The sequence below is a fragment of the Glycine soja genome, chromosome 14 (assembly GCF_004193775.1).
Source record: "Glycine soja cultivar W05 chromosome 14, ASM419377v2, whole genome shotgun sequence".
Lineage (NCBI taxonomy): Eukaryota > Viridiplantae > Streptophyta > Magnoliopsida > Fabales > Fabaceae > Glycine > Glycine soja.
The window spans coordinates 3,075,524-3,094,534 of NC_041015.1; the positions used below are offsets into that span (position 1 = coordinate 3,075,524).

The 19,011-nt window shown below is 30.9% G+C and overlaps 2 protein-coding genes across 8 annotated transcripts; both read left to right on the forward strand.

The window, feature by feature from the left end:
• Window positions 1-5,255: 5,255 nt before the first annotated feature.
• On the forward strand, window positions 5,256-12,992 carry LOC114384691 (CBL-interacting serine/threonine-protein kinase 3-like). Of its 4 annotated transcripts, none has more exons than XM_028344419.1 (16): window positions 5,256-5,494; window positions 6,114-6,224; window positions 6,735-6,945; window positions 7,210-7,272; window positions 8,136-8,207; window positions 8,520-8,627; window positions 8,759-8,839; window positions 10,000-10,053; window positions 10,150-10,275; window positions 10,358-10,447; window positions 10,815-10,937; window positions 11,029-11,139; window positions 11,401-11,514; window positions 11,612-11,668; window positions 12,025-12,099; window positions 12,655-12,992. In XM_028344419.1, exons 3-16 carry the CDS (start codon window positions 6,775-6,777, stop codon window positions 12,733-12,735), a joined length of 1,326 nt encoding a protein of 441 aa, XP_028200220.1. In that variant the 5' UTR covers window positions 5,256-5,494; window positions 6,114-6,224; window positions 6,735-6,774; the 3' UTR covers window positions 12,736-12,992. The 4 variants fall into 4 exon arrangements, with proteins under 4 accessions (XP_028200220.1, XP_028200217.1, XP_028200221.1 ...); XM_028344416.1 differs by having other exon boundaries at window positions 6,138-6,224; XM_028344420.1 differs by having other exon boundaries at window positions 6,177-6,224.
• Window positions 12,993-15,591: 2,599 nt separating this feature from the next.
• LOC114383654 (protein TRIGALACTOSYLDIACYLGLYCEROL 2, chloroplastic-like) lies at window positions 15,592-18,898 on the forward strand. Of its 4 annotated transcripts, none has more exons than XM_028343375.1 (6): window positions 15,592-15,744; window positions 16,207-16,757; window positions 17,089-17,418; window positions 17,678-17,793; window positions 18,220-18,310; window positions 18,400-18,898. In XM_028343375.1, exons 2-6 carry the CDS (start codon window positions 16,236-16,238, stop codon window positions 18,490-18,492), a joined length of 1,152 nt encoding a protein of 383 aa, XP_028199176.1. In that variant the 5' UTR covers window positions 15,592-15,744; window positions 16,207-16,235; the 3' UTR covers window positions 18,493-18,898. The 4 variants fall into 4 exon arrangements, with proteins under 4 accessions (XP_028199176.1, XP_028199174.1, XP_028199175.1 ...); XM_028343373.1 differs by lacking the exon at window positions 15,592-15,744 and adding an exon at window positions 15,784-15,919 and having other exon boundaries at window positions 16,167-16,757; XM_028343374.1 differs by lacking the exon at window positions 15,592-15,744 and adding an exon at window positions 15,784-15,919.
• Window positions 18,899-19,011: the final 113 nt, after the last annotated feature.

Sequence of the window (19,011 nt, forward strand, 5' to 3'; positions counted from 1 at the left end):
TTTTATTTAGTATATTTTAATTAAATTATTCAACTAAATATTACTTGCATTAATAAACTTTGCATAGTACCTGCCATAAATTATTTTTAATTCTTCTCTATCAATATTCAACTAATTAATATTACTTGTATTATTAAACTTCACAGCATATGTATCACGTGGGGTGGAAATTGGAATGTTGCATTTTTTAAGGAGGCGCGGAAAATGAAATAGGATGTAAGCCTTACGTAAGATGAATAAAACTTAAGATACATTATATATATTCTAAGTAATTTTTATGGTGGTCATATATGTTCTTAAGTACGAATTTTTAATCAAAATCAACATTTCATTTTAATAATAAATTTTTTATTTTAATTAATGAGTTAAAAAGTAATTATCAAAATAAATATCATTTTAAATAAAAAGTTAGTACCAATAATATTTATTGTATATCGTATCTATATTTATCGAGACTTAATGCGATGCACTGTTAAAGCTCACGTAGTCACGGTACATCTTGTAAATATCATTCCTTCGAGTTGGAGGTATAAGGTATATGCACCTCAATTTATAATTTTGGTTACAATTTTCTTGATCAAGCATTCGATATATTTTCAAAAATAACATGGTTTAATTTTATCCGACTTTTTTTGTGACAACTACTCCACATTCTAATTTTGCATTTTTTTTCGTATCTTAAAAATAATTTTCTGATATTATTTTTCTGAAGTAAATATTTGATACATTTTCGTGAGAGTGCAAGGGTAGGGCCACCGTCTAACTTCTCCAATGGTGGCCCCGTTGTTTTTTTCCCTTTTGTTTTTATGTAACTTTTTTCTAATAATTTGTTAAAATATGTTAGATCTTGAACTTAATTGTCTATATTTTATGTATCTTGATGGGAGATCTTGCGTACTTGCTATTCTTTTCATGTGCTTGTTTTGGTTTATTTATTTTTAATTTATCTTCTATTAATTTTTTTTAACAGAAGTTGGCATATGTTCCTGGCAAATAGTGGCTGGTCACTATCCTCCTTAGTTGCACTCCTTGTTTTTATTCGTCTCTTATTCCAGTGTTCCGTATAAACCTTTTTGAGTCTTATTAATAAGTTGTTGGTTTTAATGGTAATCAATTTGACCTTCAATTTTAAATTTGAGTCTTAGATGAAAAAAAAAACGTGATTTGAACAAAAAAAACATTAAAAGTGATTAATTAGATTTTCTGACAAAGATTAATTACAAATAAAATGAATGAATATATGATTAAAAAAAATTTGGGGCCTTCAAGAGCAAATTACCATTTAGTCTACCTCTAAGCATTATTAAGGGGTCTAACCTCTTGCTGCCTCTAAATAAGGTCATTTTAGCCTTATAGATAGAGTAACTGAACATCTACATATCTGGTTGAGTTTTCTGCTTACGCTAGTTATGATTTGGGTACATTCTTATATTTTCTTTTTATTCACATATGATATTAAATTATTGTTGATCGAGGTTAATGATATTTCTTGGCTTTACAAAGGAATATATCTTCCCCTAATTTAAACGTACTGTCAGTAAAATAAAAAATGAAAAATCAAGATGATCTTAGAAGTAAGAGAAATTTTAGATGTACCTCAACTAATTGTCAACGAAGAACAATGGCAGAATAGAGAGCTAATTCCTTGTTCTTCAAAAGAGGAAGATTCCAATTTCCCTTCTTCTACTTATTGGTGTGCCAAGCCATTGATGAAGTTGAATGTAATTAAAGCGCACTATGGAACCTTTACCACACCAATGGGACAAACTATATATTCAATGGAAGCAGGGAAAAGCGATGAACGCTGCTTTCTAGCTATGTCTTCCCTCGTACCACAAATTAAGAGATAACCATGATTAGCAATCATAGTTTAACACACTTACTTATGCTTAGCAAAAGTAATTGTTCATTTGTTTCGGACAAATGTCAAAAGAAAAAAAAAAGTAACAAAGTATATAAATATTTTTTTATGGACAGATATTAATGATTAGTTTAACACACTTATGGTTAGCAAAAATCATTGTTCATTTGTTTGGGACAAATGTCAAAGGAAAAATAAAATAAAAAAAGTATATAAAAAAATAATTATCGACGGATATTAATCGTTAGTTTTTATTAACAGGAGAGATCAAGTACGTAAATGATGTTTTATTTCTTTTTTTTAATTATCTAATCAATCTTATATCTTTGATTAAGAAAATATATAAATGTGGCCATGGTTGTTTTCATCTTTCCATTTTGAAGAGAAAGGAGGAAAAAAAATAATTCTTGTATGATTATAATATCAAACTATTCTGTTTACACACTTTTTTTTTTTTTTACTAAGAATGAATATTTATCCCAGAGTATATACATATATATTTTCTTTCCTTCTACTTTGCAATCAAATAAAAGAAAAGAATAAATTTATGGTGTGTTTGAATATCATTTTTAAAAACTGTTATTGGTTTTCAAAAACTAGAAAATAGAAAAAGATGTTTGGTTGGTGAATTAAGTTTTTTAGATTGATTTTCAATTGTGGCCTCCGGCTTACCTATATCTTCCCATGAAGCAACCTTCCTGCCAATGCCATTTTTCTTTCTCTCTATACTTTTATCTTCTTTTTTCTCCTTGAGAACATAATGTGCTTGCTATTTTAACAAGCTGATATCTTAACCCATTTGTTGTCATTGAGAACTGAAAAGGAAAATTTCTTTAAGTTGTTTCTGTTTTCTAGTTTTTAAAAGACTTCTTCATAATATTTTTTAGAATTCAGTAGATTTTAAATGAGAAACTGATTGATAAGTAAAGGAAAAATGTTTTGAAAAAAAAAAAGTAAAACAAACAGGCTCTTAGTTTTTTCCTCTTCATTTTCTCTCTTTTACCAAACAACTTAAAAAATGCCTACTCTTTCTTTTCTCTTACCAAATAACTTACATTGTTTGACACATATTTTGAGAATTAAAAAGTCATTAAGAAATTAAAGCATAAAGTATCCATGACTATTTAACTCTCAAAATGTCTCTCAAATAATTTTGTTTTTGGTGACCCAAATTATTAATTTTAATAATAAAAAATTATTTTTGTAACCCTTAGAGTATCTCAGGCACTTGTTGCTTTGCTAAATCAATTGCTTATTTTAAGTTATCATTGCTTTGTTTTTTTAACATTAGAGGTAATTCTCGTGTGATGTTAGATAATGTTATTTCTATAGGCAACCGTTGCTTTTGATTAACAAAAGAATTATCATTTTAATGGTGGATCGTTTAAGTGTGAGTCATTAAGGAGTGAGTTATTTAAGGATCACTTAAAATTATATTATTGAAGCAAAATGAGTATGAGTTGATTAAATATAATGTCATATTGTGAAAGCCAATTAACAAGAAATAAAAATAAAAACTCAAAATCAATATATGGAGATGCTCTTAATCAGATCAATGCAGAATTTCGGTAGTTGCAACTGAAAAGCAGGTTATGATTAGAATAGCAAACAATGTGCCACAAACACATAGCTAGGAAACCATAAAATAGCATATTATGATAAAAATTTATGGCTGCACAACATAAAATGATCCCATTTAAAGTAATTTTCCACAAAAATATGAAAAACTTTTATCATCAACATTTTGTTTTGGTTGTAAAAAACATTTTTTTTAAAAAACTAATATTTAAATTAGTACAAGGCAAATTTAATGGATATAAAGACTATTTGTTCTTAAAATTAACATCATATTTATTACATAAATTGTACCTTTTTTAGATCTGTTTACTTGTTTTTAAAGGATATTTAAACGTTCATTTTAAAAATTTCAATGGAAAAAAATATTTTAAAAATAATTTTTAAGTGTGTAGGAGAGATAATAGGAGATTCATTTACTATTTTATTTTTTTACTAAATAAAATAAAAATTAAACATTAATCAAACTCATCTAATTTTATAATGAATTGAATTGAATTGGGTTATAATTGATTTTAAAAAAACTGATTAGATGATAAATTTGAAAAAATGATAAAATTGAATTGAGTAATTTCCCCCCTCAAATTTAATTTAAATCAATTCCCGAATACCCCAATAGTTGATTCACTTGATTGAGTTGACCTTAAGTTTGATGTGTCGAATATAAAAACTAAAATGATTTTTTGTTATTCAAATGATATTACAATGTTGTAAAAAATTTAAAACTGGATATTTTAATATTTAAAAATCAAATAGTAATTTAAAAAAATGTTGTTGCTTGTATCTCTTTATATTAGTTTGATATAATGTAATGAATTAATTTAGTTAAGTTAGTATTTTAAAATTTAATTACATCATTGATTGGAAAAGGCAAACAAATGAATCAACTCAGAGAACCTAATTAAATCAGAAATGGACTAGAAATTTAGTACAATTCATAATTTTTTTTACAAATCTTAATCAATTAACTAATATATTATAATACTTATTAAAAAAACAAAAAAATGTTTATTAAATACATGTTCAATATAAAAACATAAATTAATATTTAATTTTAAATAGTTAAAAACTTATATATTTCGATTATCTTTCTTTATATCACTTCAATTTGGTAAAAAGTAGAAACAACATATGCTGTCTTCCTACAATGTGTCTCACGAGAATAGCTAAAATAACATTTTTTTTTCAACCTATTATTTTATAACACTCCTTAATTAGAAAGCAACTTGTCTGTTTCACACGGTGGATTAATTTGCCTGAACTAACTGGTTGACCCCAATTACTATGCCAACTCTCTGTCATATTCTTATTTTCAACAGTTATTATCTCTCTAATAAAATCATTAAATTCCCCATAAATGTAACCAAAATGTTAAAAAAAAGTCTTACTAACAAGTACTTTTAAGAAACTAATTAAGACATTAAAAAAATATAAGAAAATAAAAAACGTGGGTAAAACTAAGCCTTAGCATCAGTGCCCTTACCACTCTTACCGTGTCCTTAACAAACACACTAAAACTAGGGTAATAGTAGTAAAATATCAGATTTAATGATGACATTGAAACATTGTACCAAAACAAACGTGGCTGTTCAATCCATCACTATTGTTTCTGCAAATTGAAATGTATGGCAGTGGAAATGTGCCAAAACAAGTGGCACTGTGATTTGTGACCACAACAAATGCATGGGTCATTTTATGGTTCAGACCAATCAACCCCAGAAATATTCTCTCTCTCTTTTTTCCACACATATTTTATTATTATTATTATTATTATTATTATTATACTATTAGACATACATTCCATGAAAAGAGATAAGTATTGATGAATAACTGTTTCAAGTTGTTGTTCCCAGCATAAATAGCAGAAAATGAGAAACTCTCTCATGAGTTCTGTCTGATTGCATAGCATTGGTTGGTAGTTGTCTCAAAAATCTCTTGCCCTTTGGCCATAATCAAAAACCAAGACACTGTTCATCAAGCTGCTCAATTATCAAGCCAACTTTGCTTGGTTCCACTGCAGAATTTCAGTTTATTCTTATCTCGGTAGATTGGATTGAAGTATTTCTTCTCTCTTTCTCTCTCCATCTCTTTTCACGTTTTTTGTTTCTAATTTTTTTTTTCATCTTCATGTCTATCTTCTTCTCATATGAGTCTCAAGGTGTTGTATATATAACATGCTGCCTTGTGCAGCTTGTGCGGTACTTGAAATTTGAAGACTTGATCTGCCTTTGCTTTGTTTTTTCATTATCAGCACCCCTTTGGGTCATATATTGGTTACCTCAACTGCTTTTCAGTTCATCCTTCCAGAATTTTTGTAAAGTTTCCTTTTTTTATTCTGTCTTTTCATTCTTTTTTTCAAAGTGAATTTCTAGGATTTTTTGTTTTCAATTGAGGGCACAAAAAATAAACTACTGACTGGAATTTCCAATTGTCTTGCCGGGTCCCTGAGATTTGAAGTGTGTTTTTTTCCTTTTGGTGGGTGGATCCGAAGTTCATGAATTCTCTCTTTTCCCCAACCAATTTGTTTTGTTGCTGAATAAATTAGTTCTGTCTGGCAAAGGTTGTTGAGTCTCTCTAGTGCTGGAAAATTTTGTGGTGATTCATGATTATTTTTTTAACTGAGGACCTTCAATTTTGTTTTTGTGCATTGATGGTTGTCTCACAATCACAAATCTAGTCTCCAAAATTGGTGATTTCACAGGGGTGTGCTGTTAACTTTCCTGTTTGTTTCATCTTCAAGCTCAATTCTGGTTCTGGGTTTATCTTTTACTGGAAGACAGACTTTGAGGTTATTTCTCATCCCAACAATTGTTCTCTTCTCTCAGCAACTTAAATCCAGTATCAATGGGTTTTAAATTTCTCCAAGATCTCTCTAGTGTACTGCATTACTAGTCAAAAGTGGGATCTCAGGGGTTACATCATGAATGATTGATTATTCCTGTTAGAACAAGGACCTAAACTATTCCTGAGGGTATATGGCTATGTGCTGAAAATGTATTGAGAACTGTTTCCTACTTTGCATCTTTTTGACATTGAAACTATTACTTTGTTTTAAGAGTTTAAATTGTGCATGGTCATTTTACCCTGTCAACCAATCAGAAACTCATCCTCCATGATAGTGTAAAAACTCTTTATAGTGGCTGTCTATGCACTATTTACTCTTGTTTTAAACCACAAGCAATAGTAGCGTTTCCTAGACATACATCACACAAGATTTGGATTAAGTTTCTTTTTTGTTGAATGACTTAACCTGTGGATAAAAAATTATTAGGAACTAAATTCTGATATGCATTTTCAGGTAGATTCCTTATAAGTGGGCATAAGTTAAAGTGTAGAGAATGAGTCAGCCTAAGATTAAGCGCCGAGTTGGTAAGTATGAGGTGGGGAGGACCATTGGTGAAGGTACATTTGCAAAGGTGAAATTTGCAAGGAACTCTGAGACGGGAGACCCTGTGGCTCTTAAAATTCTTGATAAGGAGAAGGTGCTAAAGCACAAGATGGCTGAGCAGGTTGAATACTTAAGTAACTTGGGATCTTACTCTGCCCGTTAATCTTATTACTTTAATTTTAGAAAGCATAAATTTTTATAACACAATTGCTTCTTCACATTTTCCAAAACCAGTCAAAGCCTAGTTTTTCTGAACTAATTTTCGGTGGGAGGTTATAGATTTCAGATGCTGCTTATTATAGTATTTTATATTGGTAGTTGCTTTATAGTTTAGAACCTGACACGATGAAGTCAAGTCTTAGATGTTTTTAATGTATTTTTGCAGATCAGGAGAGAAGTAGCAACAATGAAACTAATCAAGCATCCAAATGTTGTTCGATTGTGTGAGGTCTCTCTCTCTCTCTCTCTGTGGACCACACACGTGCAATTATTTGTCTTTCTCTTTTTTAAATCACCTTTTTCTTTATTTTATTCTTGCCATGTAGTTTTTCTATTTTTAATAGCAGCAGATGCTAGTGGTTGAGTCTAGAACTTTCTTGCATGTTTCACTAAGAATTCTGCCTAATGCGTGTACCGTTCCAGAAAATGCTTAAAGTATCTTGGTAAATATTTATAATCATGGGGTGATTTGGAAGGTTTTTTTTTTTGTAAAATTAACAATTAGCTTGTTTTCTTTTATTTAGTTGAGGAGATAGTGGAAAGAAAATGGAGAAAAAAGTTGACTTTTAGAAATAAAAATTCAAACTTTTTTTTAATCTTTTCTTCAATTCAAATTTCAAACTTTTCCCTTCTCATTTTCTTCCCACCCTTCCAAATATGTTGAATGCTTGAATCATTATTATTAAACTGCTGCCTTTGATCCAAGGCTAAACGAGACAGAAGAAAGCTTTCCAATCCTCTGTTGCTACTGGGCTTGAGATATTCTTCTATCATGAATTGCTCACGTGATGAACTTTTTTATATATGTGGAATAAAAGAAGTTAGGAGTTAAAATAAATATGTGTTAAATACGTATTTCTTTTCAGAGTTATTTCATTACTTTAACTCACCATTCTCAGTCCATCTGGTAATTAATTTGCTGATGGTGCTATTTTGTGTGCTTGTCATCTAGCATTTGAACTAGTGCATACTATCCAACTAAACAGAAATTTTCGAAGGAAGTATATCTGCTAATAGAAATAAAATTGATTCTCAGCACAGTTTACTTTGTTGCCTAATTCTGTTTCTGATTTTGTAACATCTTTTTTGCAGGTCATGGGAAGCAAGACAAAAATATATATTGTTTTAGAGTTTGTAACCGGGGGAGAGCTCTTTGACAAAATTGTGAGTAAATGAATCTTCTTTTCATTTTCAATTGATTCTAGAATTTTTGGAGGATAAAGGAACACATGGTGACTCTTTTAACACATTTGCAGTTGACCAAACCTGTTTAGCTTATGATACTAGATTAGTGTTGGCAACCAGAAAATGATCCTTGTTCATTCATTCAATCATGATTATCAATTTATCATCATCATTCATTGGCATTGTAGTGGTCCTGGTGGATAGGATTCCTTTGGATCTTAGTACATGTTTTCCATCTTTATTACATGGAAAAAGTGTTGTATACGTTCTAATGAACATTTTGTTGTAAAGGTAAACCATGGAAGGATGAGTGAAAATGAAGCTCGTAGATATTTCCAGCAGCTTATAAATGCTGTTGATTATTGCCATAGCAGGGGTGTTTACCACAGAGACCTGAAGGTAAGGCCCCTCTGCCTCTCCCTCTCTCTCTCATACACACACACAACATGCAGGTGCGATGACGATTATTTTGAGTTTGATACAATAAAAAATACTACTAGCATTTCTAATTGTTCACATACTTTCTGCAGCCAGAAAATTTGCTATTAGATGCTTATGGGAACCTTAAAGTTTCTGATTTTGGTTTGAGTGCCCTCTCCCAGCAAGTTAGGGTAATCATGAATTCCATTGCCTTCTGACTTTAACTTTTCTTTGGTATTTCTCTTTGTTCAGTAAATTGATCTTGCTTTTTGAAGTAGAACTATGACCCAATTATTGATGTTGTAAAAGAATATAAAACAATTAGAAAGTATGAAGACATGCGAGAGAAGTGGGGAAAATGCTTATCTTATTCAGGTGATGGTAAAATATATGTTTAGTTCTAAGAACTGCATAAAGAAGATCAATCACACACAGGAAGATAAGAACAGTAATAGGTGATTTATTTTGACCAGAGACATGATTTGATTTGTCTTAATAATTCTGGGATGGATGAGTTAGGAGGTTATGCCAATAGTAGGTTTAAGATTTAGGAAGAGAAAGCATAACATGTTTTGAGCGTGACATTATTGAAGTAGGAACAAGAGTTGACAGTGTCGGAAAATTGTATTCAATCATTCATTCATCATTAATAAATATCAAAATCCTTTTATTACTCAATTATCCTGTGCCATTAATTCTTTGATACCTCTCCAGAATTACATTAACTATGTACAAGTCTGTGAAAGGGAAAACTAAATAATTCACATTGGCAATAGAAAAGGCCACAATTTCATTCGCATGGAATGTGTAGATTTGCAATTTTTGAGTTTAAGAAGACAAGAAGAAGTGCTTATCAAGTACCATTGTTCCCTTTTATTGTAATTGATGTGTCAAAATTAGAATTCGTTTTACTTTACTCAATGAAAATTAAGTTGGATCCTGTCTAAGACAATTGATAGCAATACCACACAGATAGCAGCCATAGGCCCACAATCAGACCAGCTTTGCCTTGCTATTATCTTGTCTGGAGTTTGTTATAGCTAATAGGATAATTTCACAAATTCTGTTAGTGATATTTCCATTCTGTTATATTCTTGTCCCCCACTATCAAGTGTATCAGCCATTATAAATACTATGAATGAATGAAATAAAGCAAGGAAAAAGTGTTATCAGTATAGTCTCATAGCAGTAGCAGTAGAAATTAGCTAAGTATAGAAGCCCATTCCTAACAACAATGGTCTCTCTCTTCCCAACATGTCAACGGTTATAATTTTGAACATATTCTTATAATGTTGATGACAACATGACGAAGTTGCCATGCATCCTAAGATGTTTATTTTTTTCTTGATAGGACGATGGACTTCTTCATACTACATGTGGCACTCCTAATTATGTTGCTCCCGAGGTAAAGACAAATGTTATGCTACTTTCATGTGAATTGTATACCGAAATACATACATTTTGAGTCACACTTCTAACTATATACTCTTGTTATATACAGGTCCTTAACGATAGAGGCTATGATGGGGTAACTGCAGACTTGTGGTCATGTGGGGTTATTCTCTTTGTATTGGTTGCAGGTTACTTGCCTTTCGATGACCCTAATCTTATGAACCTGTATAAAAAAGTGAGCACTGTTTACACTTTTCTTCAAAAATTTAGTTTTTCCTTTGTTTTTTGTTTATTATTTTTCATTTCTTGATCCACAGATCTCAGTTGCTGAATTTACTTGCCCCCCATGGCTTTCTTTCAGTGCCAGGAAATTGATTACACGAATCTTGGATCCTGATCCCACCACTGTAAGAAGCAACATTTGATTATCTGCCTGCTTCTTGTCATGTAAAATTGAATTTTTTTTTCTGAAAGTAAAAGGGTCCTTTTACTTATAACAAGTTATAACCTTCTTCATTTCCTTGGTGGCTTCCAATGATCACTAAGGACCAAGTTTTTGGCCTCATATCATCTGCATCAGCTTGATTTCATGATTATGCAAATCAGGATAATGGTTCTTCTAGAACTACATTTATCTAGTTCTCTGCACCACAACAAAAGTGATAAAGAAAAGATAATTGATCATTGATCATCAATCTACAGTATCATGGTCATTTTTCTGTTCTAGTTAATTTTTTTGGTCTTGATTTCTGATTTACCCTGATTGTATGGCAGCGTATCACTATACCTGAGATATTGGATGATGAATGGTTTAAGAAAGATTATAAGCCTCCAGTTTTTGAGGAGAACGGGGAAACCAACCTCGATGATGTTGAAGCTGTCTTTAAAGATTCTGAAGTATGTTGAAGATTACTAGATCTGGTTTTGGTATTGATTTTCTGTTAGTTCTAGAATCTTGTCTTATAAAGGATTTTGCCTGTGTATTCAGGAGCACCATGTGACAGAGAAGAAAGAAGAGCAGCCTACAGCCATGAATGCATTTGAGTTAATTTCCATGTCCAAAGGACTGAACCTTGAAAACTTGTTTGATACAGAGCAGGTAAGGAGCTTCACATGATAAGATGCTTTCTAAAGTTTTTTATTATTCTGATGAACATGTAGAATTCAAATATAGGGAAAACATGAGTTACATTAAATTTTTACACATAAACTAGTTTCTTTGTTAGATAAAAAATAGTTAATTTTGTTGAAACTTGAACTTAATTTGGATGAGAACTTTCTTTCAAGCCAAATTGGTGATGATTATGAGAGACCTTGCTAAAGTTACATGTTTGCTTTATTCTTATGTCACTGACCACAGGGATTTAAAAGGGAAACAAGATTCACCTCAAAATCCCCTGCGGATGAGATAATCAACAAGATTGAGGAAGCTGCAAAACCTCTTGGCTTTGATGTGCAGAAGAAAAATTACAAGGTAAACCTATCACCTTGACAAATTATAAGCTTCTACTCAGAGGGAACTTTCTATTAAATAATTGTTTGTAAAATTAATAAATCATCACCTCCTGCAGATGAGGCTTGCAAATGTGAAAGCTGGAAGGAAGGGAAACCTTAATGTTGCCACAGAGGTATATGATTGGTTTAATTAATCATTTGTTCCCTACACCTTTGTCAACTTTTCATTTCAGTCCCTATACCTAAAAACTTATTATTTTCGTCCCTATACAAGGCATCTCTTTTACATTTTAGTCCTTATGTCTCTATTTTGTGGTGGTTTTACACGGCCAAAAAACTAACAACACAAACTAAAACGTAAAACAAAATTGCTCATATATGGACTAAAAAGTAGCGAAAAGTTGGCATGAGTATAAGGACCAAATGATCAATTAAACCTGTATGATTTTTTTTTTTTGTTATTTGGTGATGTGGGACACTATTTGTCACATTATTGTACTGAAATTCAAAAGTACCCAATCATAAACAGATATTCCAAGTGGCACCTTCTCTTCACATGGTTGAGGTACGGAAGGCAAAAGGAGATACATTGGAGTTCCATAAGGTAACCTTCTGTCCCCTTATTTGTTTAATTGTGTTACTGCTTGCCACTTCAAAAACAACTCTTCTATTGTCAATTTTAACAATAATTAAAGAAGCTTATTATATCAGCAGTTGGGTGGGAATAAGAGCATAAACTTTTTTCATTTTGTCAATTTCAACTTTTTTTTATAATTAATAATTATACCAATAATTTGTTTCTGCCTGGCTTATACTTCCCATTTGTGTTGGTACACTATTACAAATTTGAATAAGAAAAAAAAAAAAAACTTGAACCAAGTTTCTTATATCCTCATCAATCATCATCAAGTTCTTAAATTAAACAATGACACATGGAATTTTTTTTCCAATGTTTGATAGCCTTCATTAGAATATGTGGCTGAATTAGGGAAAGTACAACATGCCATTGTTTGACTTGAGAACTTTATGACAAAGACATAAGAAACTACCTAAGATTTGTCCTTTGAATAACTCTTCTGTGAAAGGAATTTAGATCCTCTTGTTCTTGAATAATTGGAGAGAGAATGTAATTTAAATTGTTTGCTTCCACCCTCTGCAGTTCTACAAGAAACTTTCAACAAGCCTGGATGATGTTGTCTGGAAAACAGAAGATGATATGCAAATGCGAGAAACAAAGTGATATTGTTATTATCATTATCTTGTGTAATTTTCTTTATGTCTGAGGTTCTACTATTTTCCAATTTCTTCATTCGTTATTTCCTCTTAAGGTTCCTTCGTGTAGGTTTGTTTGGACATTTAATTACATATTACTTATATATTGCGTACCATGCTACTATTTTTTGAAAGCATGCAGAGTTTATGTAAGAATTTTACTCATCAACAGTTCCAGTTATGTTCATGAAACAAAAAATTGTAAGAAAAGTTGTATATATCTATCTTCCTTTTTTGCTAGTAACATCTTTTCAATTTGTTGTTACTTTCTTATATCTAGCAACCGGAAAATGAAAATAGAAGATTGAGAGAAAGAAGTTAAAAGAAAATGTTATTATTCTACAAAATTATAATTGCCCATGTCTGAATTGATGCTAAAGAATAGAAGGAAGTAGATCGAAAATATAATAGAGCGGAATGAATTAGAATAAAAGTGTCGTTACGTTTAAATATTTTATAATGGAATGGAACAAAAATTACATTTCGTTGTTTAGTAAAACGACGAAAAGAGAAAATTATAATTTTTTTAATTTGTATAAGAATGTGGTGTCCAAAAAATATTTCCATATAACTTTTACTTTAAAAATATTTTATATCCTTAAATAAAAAAAATACTTTTCAAGGAAATGATGTTATATAAGAAAATGCTTGTTTTTTATTTTAATTAATTGTTTCTTATATATAGTATAAAATATGTGAAATCTTTTATTTTTCAATTAAATAAAATAAAACAATATCTAGTCAAACTTTATACATTTGTTAACATGACACCCAATCCATTCACGTTTGTGTGCTTATTTGGTCAGTGGTTAGTCATAGTCAATTCTATATTTTGTAAAAATGTTTAAAGTTTATACCTGACTGATTTTATTTTGGGTATTATTAAGGCTTGAAAAAAAAACATAGGATCAGGTCACTTCTGCATCCTAATCATATGCTTGAAAAGTGATGTAGTGATAGTTTGTAATTTGCTTGAGGTAATAGTATAGCTAAAATTTGAAAGGTCAAAACAGTAATTTGTATTTATAAGGTTTGGCTCTGTTTTGGGATAGTAATGGAATGAAATATTATGTTTAATAATGAAATGACTTCTTCATCCCCCTCTGTTTCAGCTTCTACCATCAATCCAAGTATAAGCTTGGGGAATGCTGATTTGATTTGTTTCATTCATGGTTGTTTTAGAGCGATAAAGATTAAATTATATAGAGAGAAAAATAACAATTAGGATTCTCGCTGAAGCACCTACGCTATGTTTAGAAAACTAGAAGGATAGTTTGGAAGATAAAAATAATGTAAGTCACTATAAATAAAGGACAAAAAACAACTTGGATTTAGTTTGAATACAAATGATCATATAAATGATTTTTATACTTTCATTCAAATATAAACTAGTTCCCCCTCTTTTAAATTCATATTTTATAATTTATAAAAATAATTTTTTATATTATTTGAATTATTAATGTATTATTAATTATTTAGTTTAAATTTTAATAAATATATATTAATAAATATGTCAATAAATATTTAAATGTATTTTATGCACATGTGTTTTAGAAAACTGTTATTGTTGAGAATGTTGTCTTAGCAAGAATCTTCTTTATTTTAGTGGTGTTGCATGTTCCTTTTTTACTTTAATTTAGTTTATTATTTTATTTTTTGTTTGCATGCTTTATTTATGATAAAAAAAATTGAGCAAAGTTGTTTAATTAGAGTAGAATTTTGTGTCTTGTTTGTTAAATATACCTATTATGTAGTTACATCTACCTAAAGTTAATTATATAGTTTCAACGTTTTAAATGCATCACAATTAATAAATAAAATATTTTATTTATTATTTTGATCACATAATAATTGATTATTATAATTATAAAAATTATTCCAGAGAATGAATAAATTATTTAAACTATTATATAAAATAAAAATTCATATAAGATGAGTTATAATTAAATGATAGTGTAAAAAAAATTTTCATTATCAGTTCATAAATCTTTTTCTTTATTTTAAAATTTTAATGTCATTCTTAAAGTTTTATTTTAGTAAGCGGCAATAATCGTGATGACATTATAGGAGCATTTTCTTTGATTTGGATTAATTGCATTCTCAGTGAGAATGCCTTTTCCCTTTTTCTCTTTTCTTTTAACTGTGCATTTACTTTTTTAAAGTATATATAATTCAGCAATATTTCTTTCAATTTTGCAAAATGGGAAGACGTTTGAATGATATTGCAGTCAAATTCTTATACGAACCTTGTTTGGTGGGCATCACCATCATGAACCACTCACACAGCCACAGCCGTGAATGTTAATGGTGGGCCAAACCAACAAAATAAATTCATCATTTGTGTCATTTTTAACGCAAATATATTATAAACCACCAAACTTTTCATTAATCTCTTTTATGATTAAATGATAACGTAAGATCATTTATACTGTAGGTGCATAAATTATTTAATCATAAGATAAATTACATAACATATTAAGCGGTTATTTGACAATAAGGTACGTAGTTTTTCTAATAAAATATTTATAATACATGGTCGGTATCTTTTTTTAACACTTTATTATAAATTAATATTTTCCACTAATTTTTTTAAAATTTTATTTAATCAAAAAGATTAACATGAAATTTTGTATAAATAAATGCTATAAAGAGTGTTATTATTTATTAATAACAATTTATTCATGATTCTAGAAAAGAAAAACAAATTGTCTTTATAAAAAAAAACCAAATTGGTCGTGATACGTTTACTTTTTTAACCAAATTGTTGTACATAACAATTTCTTGAACGTGAAAATTGAAATGCCTCACTTGTCCATGCTAATTCATGCATAGGTTTCTGTCTCTTCCATTCACTCAAACTTGTTTTCAAGGACCCAACATTAGTCATTTTTTTCCACCATCACGAGATTTTTATTTGTCATTCAATTTATCAGAAACATTTTTTTCATCCTTCAATTCTACTTTACTTGCTTGTTAGGTAAAAGATGGTATCTTTTGGTGCTGAATATCATATTGGAAGCGCTTTTACGTGTTGCACGGTATTTCGTTTTTGTTAGGCTTTGGTTTAGGGTCCAGCCAAGCCAAACCCAACATTATGCTACCCTCAAATTGTTAACTTTCCATTTCTGCAATAATATTCACATTATGGAATGGTGAAGTCTGTTTTTATTTTTTATTTTTATCCTACGCTTGAAATATAACTATATATCCTCTGCACTATCCATTTCCAACCAATTCGATTTTTCTGATGTTATTAGAACCAATGGAATTTATATATGTAATTTGTGCCTTCTGTGTTTGTATTTTTTGTTCTTTTTAATTGTTGTCATTTAATTGTGTATTAGTTGCTGATTAGATTTATACGATTTTGATTCTAGTTCAATTGGTTTGTTGATGTAGCTTAAAACCTTGTTTCTTTTTGCGTCTGTGTGGATGATAGAACTTCAGGGCTGAGAGGTTGTTGAGAAGATGGTTGGGAACCCTGCACTCCATGTTTCATCATTGCCAACTTATTTTTTTTCATCTCTGATTATCCTACCAAGAAATCCTTCAAGTTCCATCCCTCTTCCAATTCGACGCCAGACACAAATCAACAGGATAAGAGTTACATCTGCTGATTCAGGTCATGGCCAAAGGCCATCATCATCTTCTTCAGAAGCAAAGAAACCACTTTCAGCTTTGTCAAACATTCCGTGGGCCATTTGGAGGCAAACATTGCGGCCATTAAGTGATTTTGGGTTCAATGGTAGGAGCATCTGGGAAGGTGGGGTTGGACTGTTTCTAGTGTCTGGTACTGTCCTATTTGTTCTTAGCTTGGCCTGGTTGAGGGGCTTCCAAATCAGATCCAAATTCCGGAAGTACACAGTGGTGTTGGAGTTTGCTGAAGCTTGTGGCATAAGCAAAGGAACGCCTGTGAGAATCAGAGGGGCCACTGTTGGCAATGTCATTGGTGTGAATCCTTCCTTGAAAAGTATTGAAGCAGTTGTTGAGGTGTCTTTCAATTCTTTAATTGAGCACTTTAGTATCCCTGGATTCAAATCTTGCTTGTGTTTGACATTGTTTGTTTAACGTCGCGTTCGGATAAATTTCTCCATAAACATTTATGAGAGGAGAAGAAAATAAGATTATGTTTCTGCTGTGAACTAAAATCAACTTATGGGGGATAAAAGCTGAAGTGCATAAGTTGATTTTAACTTATAGGAAAAACTCAACTCAGTTTATCTTTTATTTTCTTCTCCTGTAAGTGCTTATGGAGAAGTTTATCTAAGCAGGACCTTAGTTGTTGAATTGTTTTATTAAAGCACCAGTTTTCCATTTGCAGGTGGGTGATGATAAAACAGTTATACCGCGAAATTCATTGATCAAGGTTAACCAGTCAGGTCTTCTTATGGAAACAAAAATTGAAATCACTCCTCGTGAGCCAATTCCAACACCTTCTGTTGGCCCTCTTCACCAAGACTGTACTAAGGAAGGTCTTATTGTGTGCGATCGCGAAAAGATCAATGGTGACCAAGGAACAAGTTTGGATACATTGATTGGAATTTACATCCGCCTTGGTCGTGACATAGAGAAAATTGGTATCATCAATAGCTATACAATGGCTCAACGAGTATTTTCCATTATTGAAGAAGCGAAACCACTTCTTACACAGGTGTAGTGCTCTTTGAATGAACCGTTGGATCAAACAATTTTCTTGCCAACAGAAAAATAGATAAGTTCATGATGATAAACGAAATATTAGTTTCTTCTATCTCCAAAAACATAAAATAATAATGGTGAATATGCATTTATAGTACCCTTATGACATTCGTTTATCATCTCTATGCAGTAGGTATTTGTTTGTTTCTTTTTTATCATTCAATTATTCTGTCATGCATTCTCATGCCTATATTTTCACTTTGATGGCTCAGATCAAAGCCATGGCTGAAGATGTTCAACCTTTGCTGGCTGAAGTCCGTGATTGTGGCGTGCTGAAGGAAGTTGAGAATTTAACCCAAAACCTTATCCAAGCTTCTGATGATTTGAGGTTAATTGCCTAAACTTCTATGACTCTTGTCTATCACCAATTTGGCTTGCATGCATCATTATATTCAGATAGCCATGTAGCAAATTGACATTACTCATTAGTGTAGGGGATGCCAACTAACATAGTAACATTTTAAATTCTGATTGAGGGAGACTTGATGGGATAATGGCAAAAAAATGATGTTGTAACTTTTTTCTTGTGCTTCAGTTGCACACCCTATAAATTGAAATTGATCATAAAGTCCTCTTATTATTCTATCTAGTAAATACGAAAAGCATTCACCTATTATGTTTATCCAGAATGTGCTTTTGCTCATTAGGACTTGACAGAATTGAACAGATTCCAAAATTCCTTGTACTCTTTAATTTCACACTCAGAACATTCTTAAGTATAATGACTAACAGAAATCACCCTTTGGGTACGCAGAAGGGTACATTCATCCGTCATGACCCCTGAGAACACTGAACTGTTTCAGAAGTCCATAAACACAATTAGTTTTACCTTGAAGAACTTTGAGGTATGACCCTAATGTGGCGAAATAACTAAATCTAATTATTATGAATACATTTCCCCATCTAATTATTTGATTTTTGGCTGTCACTGTAGAATATTAGCAAGGATATTGTGGGTTTTACTGGGGACGAGACTACAAAAAGGAGTTTGAAATTACTTTTACAGAATCTCAGCAGGCATTTGTGAAGTCCAATATAAAGATAGGAAGTAGAAAATGACAGGTAATAGTATTGTAAACAATGTTTACATCAGCTGCAAAGCAGTGCAGGTGTGTTATTGACTGATGGAATTAATTTCTTTGTGGATGACCTTTTTTTCCTGATAAAGTTATCCACTCATCTGTGTTGGATGGACTGGTTTTTAATGGTTGACACTCTAGGACCTCAGAGAGAAAAAAAGTTTCTGGTCATAGGCTCATAGCATTCAAAGTGTAATACTATAGGAGGTTATGAACGGATTATATTTGTAGAGTTTTCTATAGTTTTTGTTTGTTTTTCTTTCCCGCACTTTGGTTCTAATATAAACTGGCAAATGGAAATAACCATTGTGATTTCCAACACTATAATTTGTGTCCTCGTTTGTTACCTTAAAAGTTAATATGCTTGCTTATTTGGTGTGATTGTTATTCGTGCATCTACTACTCTTTGTCCAAACGTCTTTTACCCATGTTATTTACATATCTGGCATGGGAATTAATAATGTACG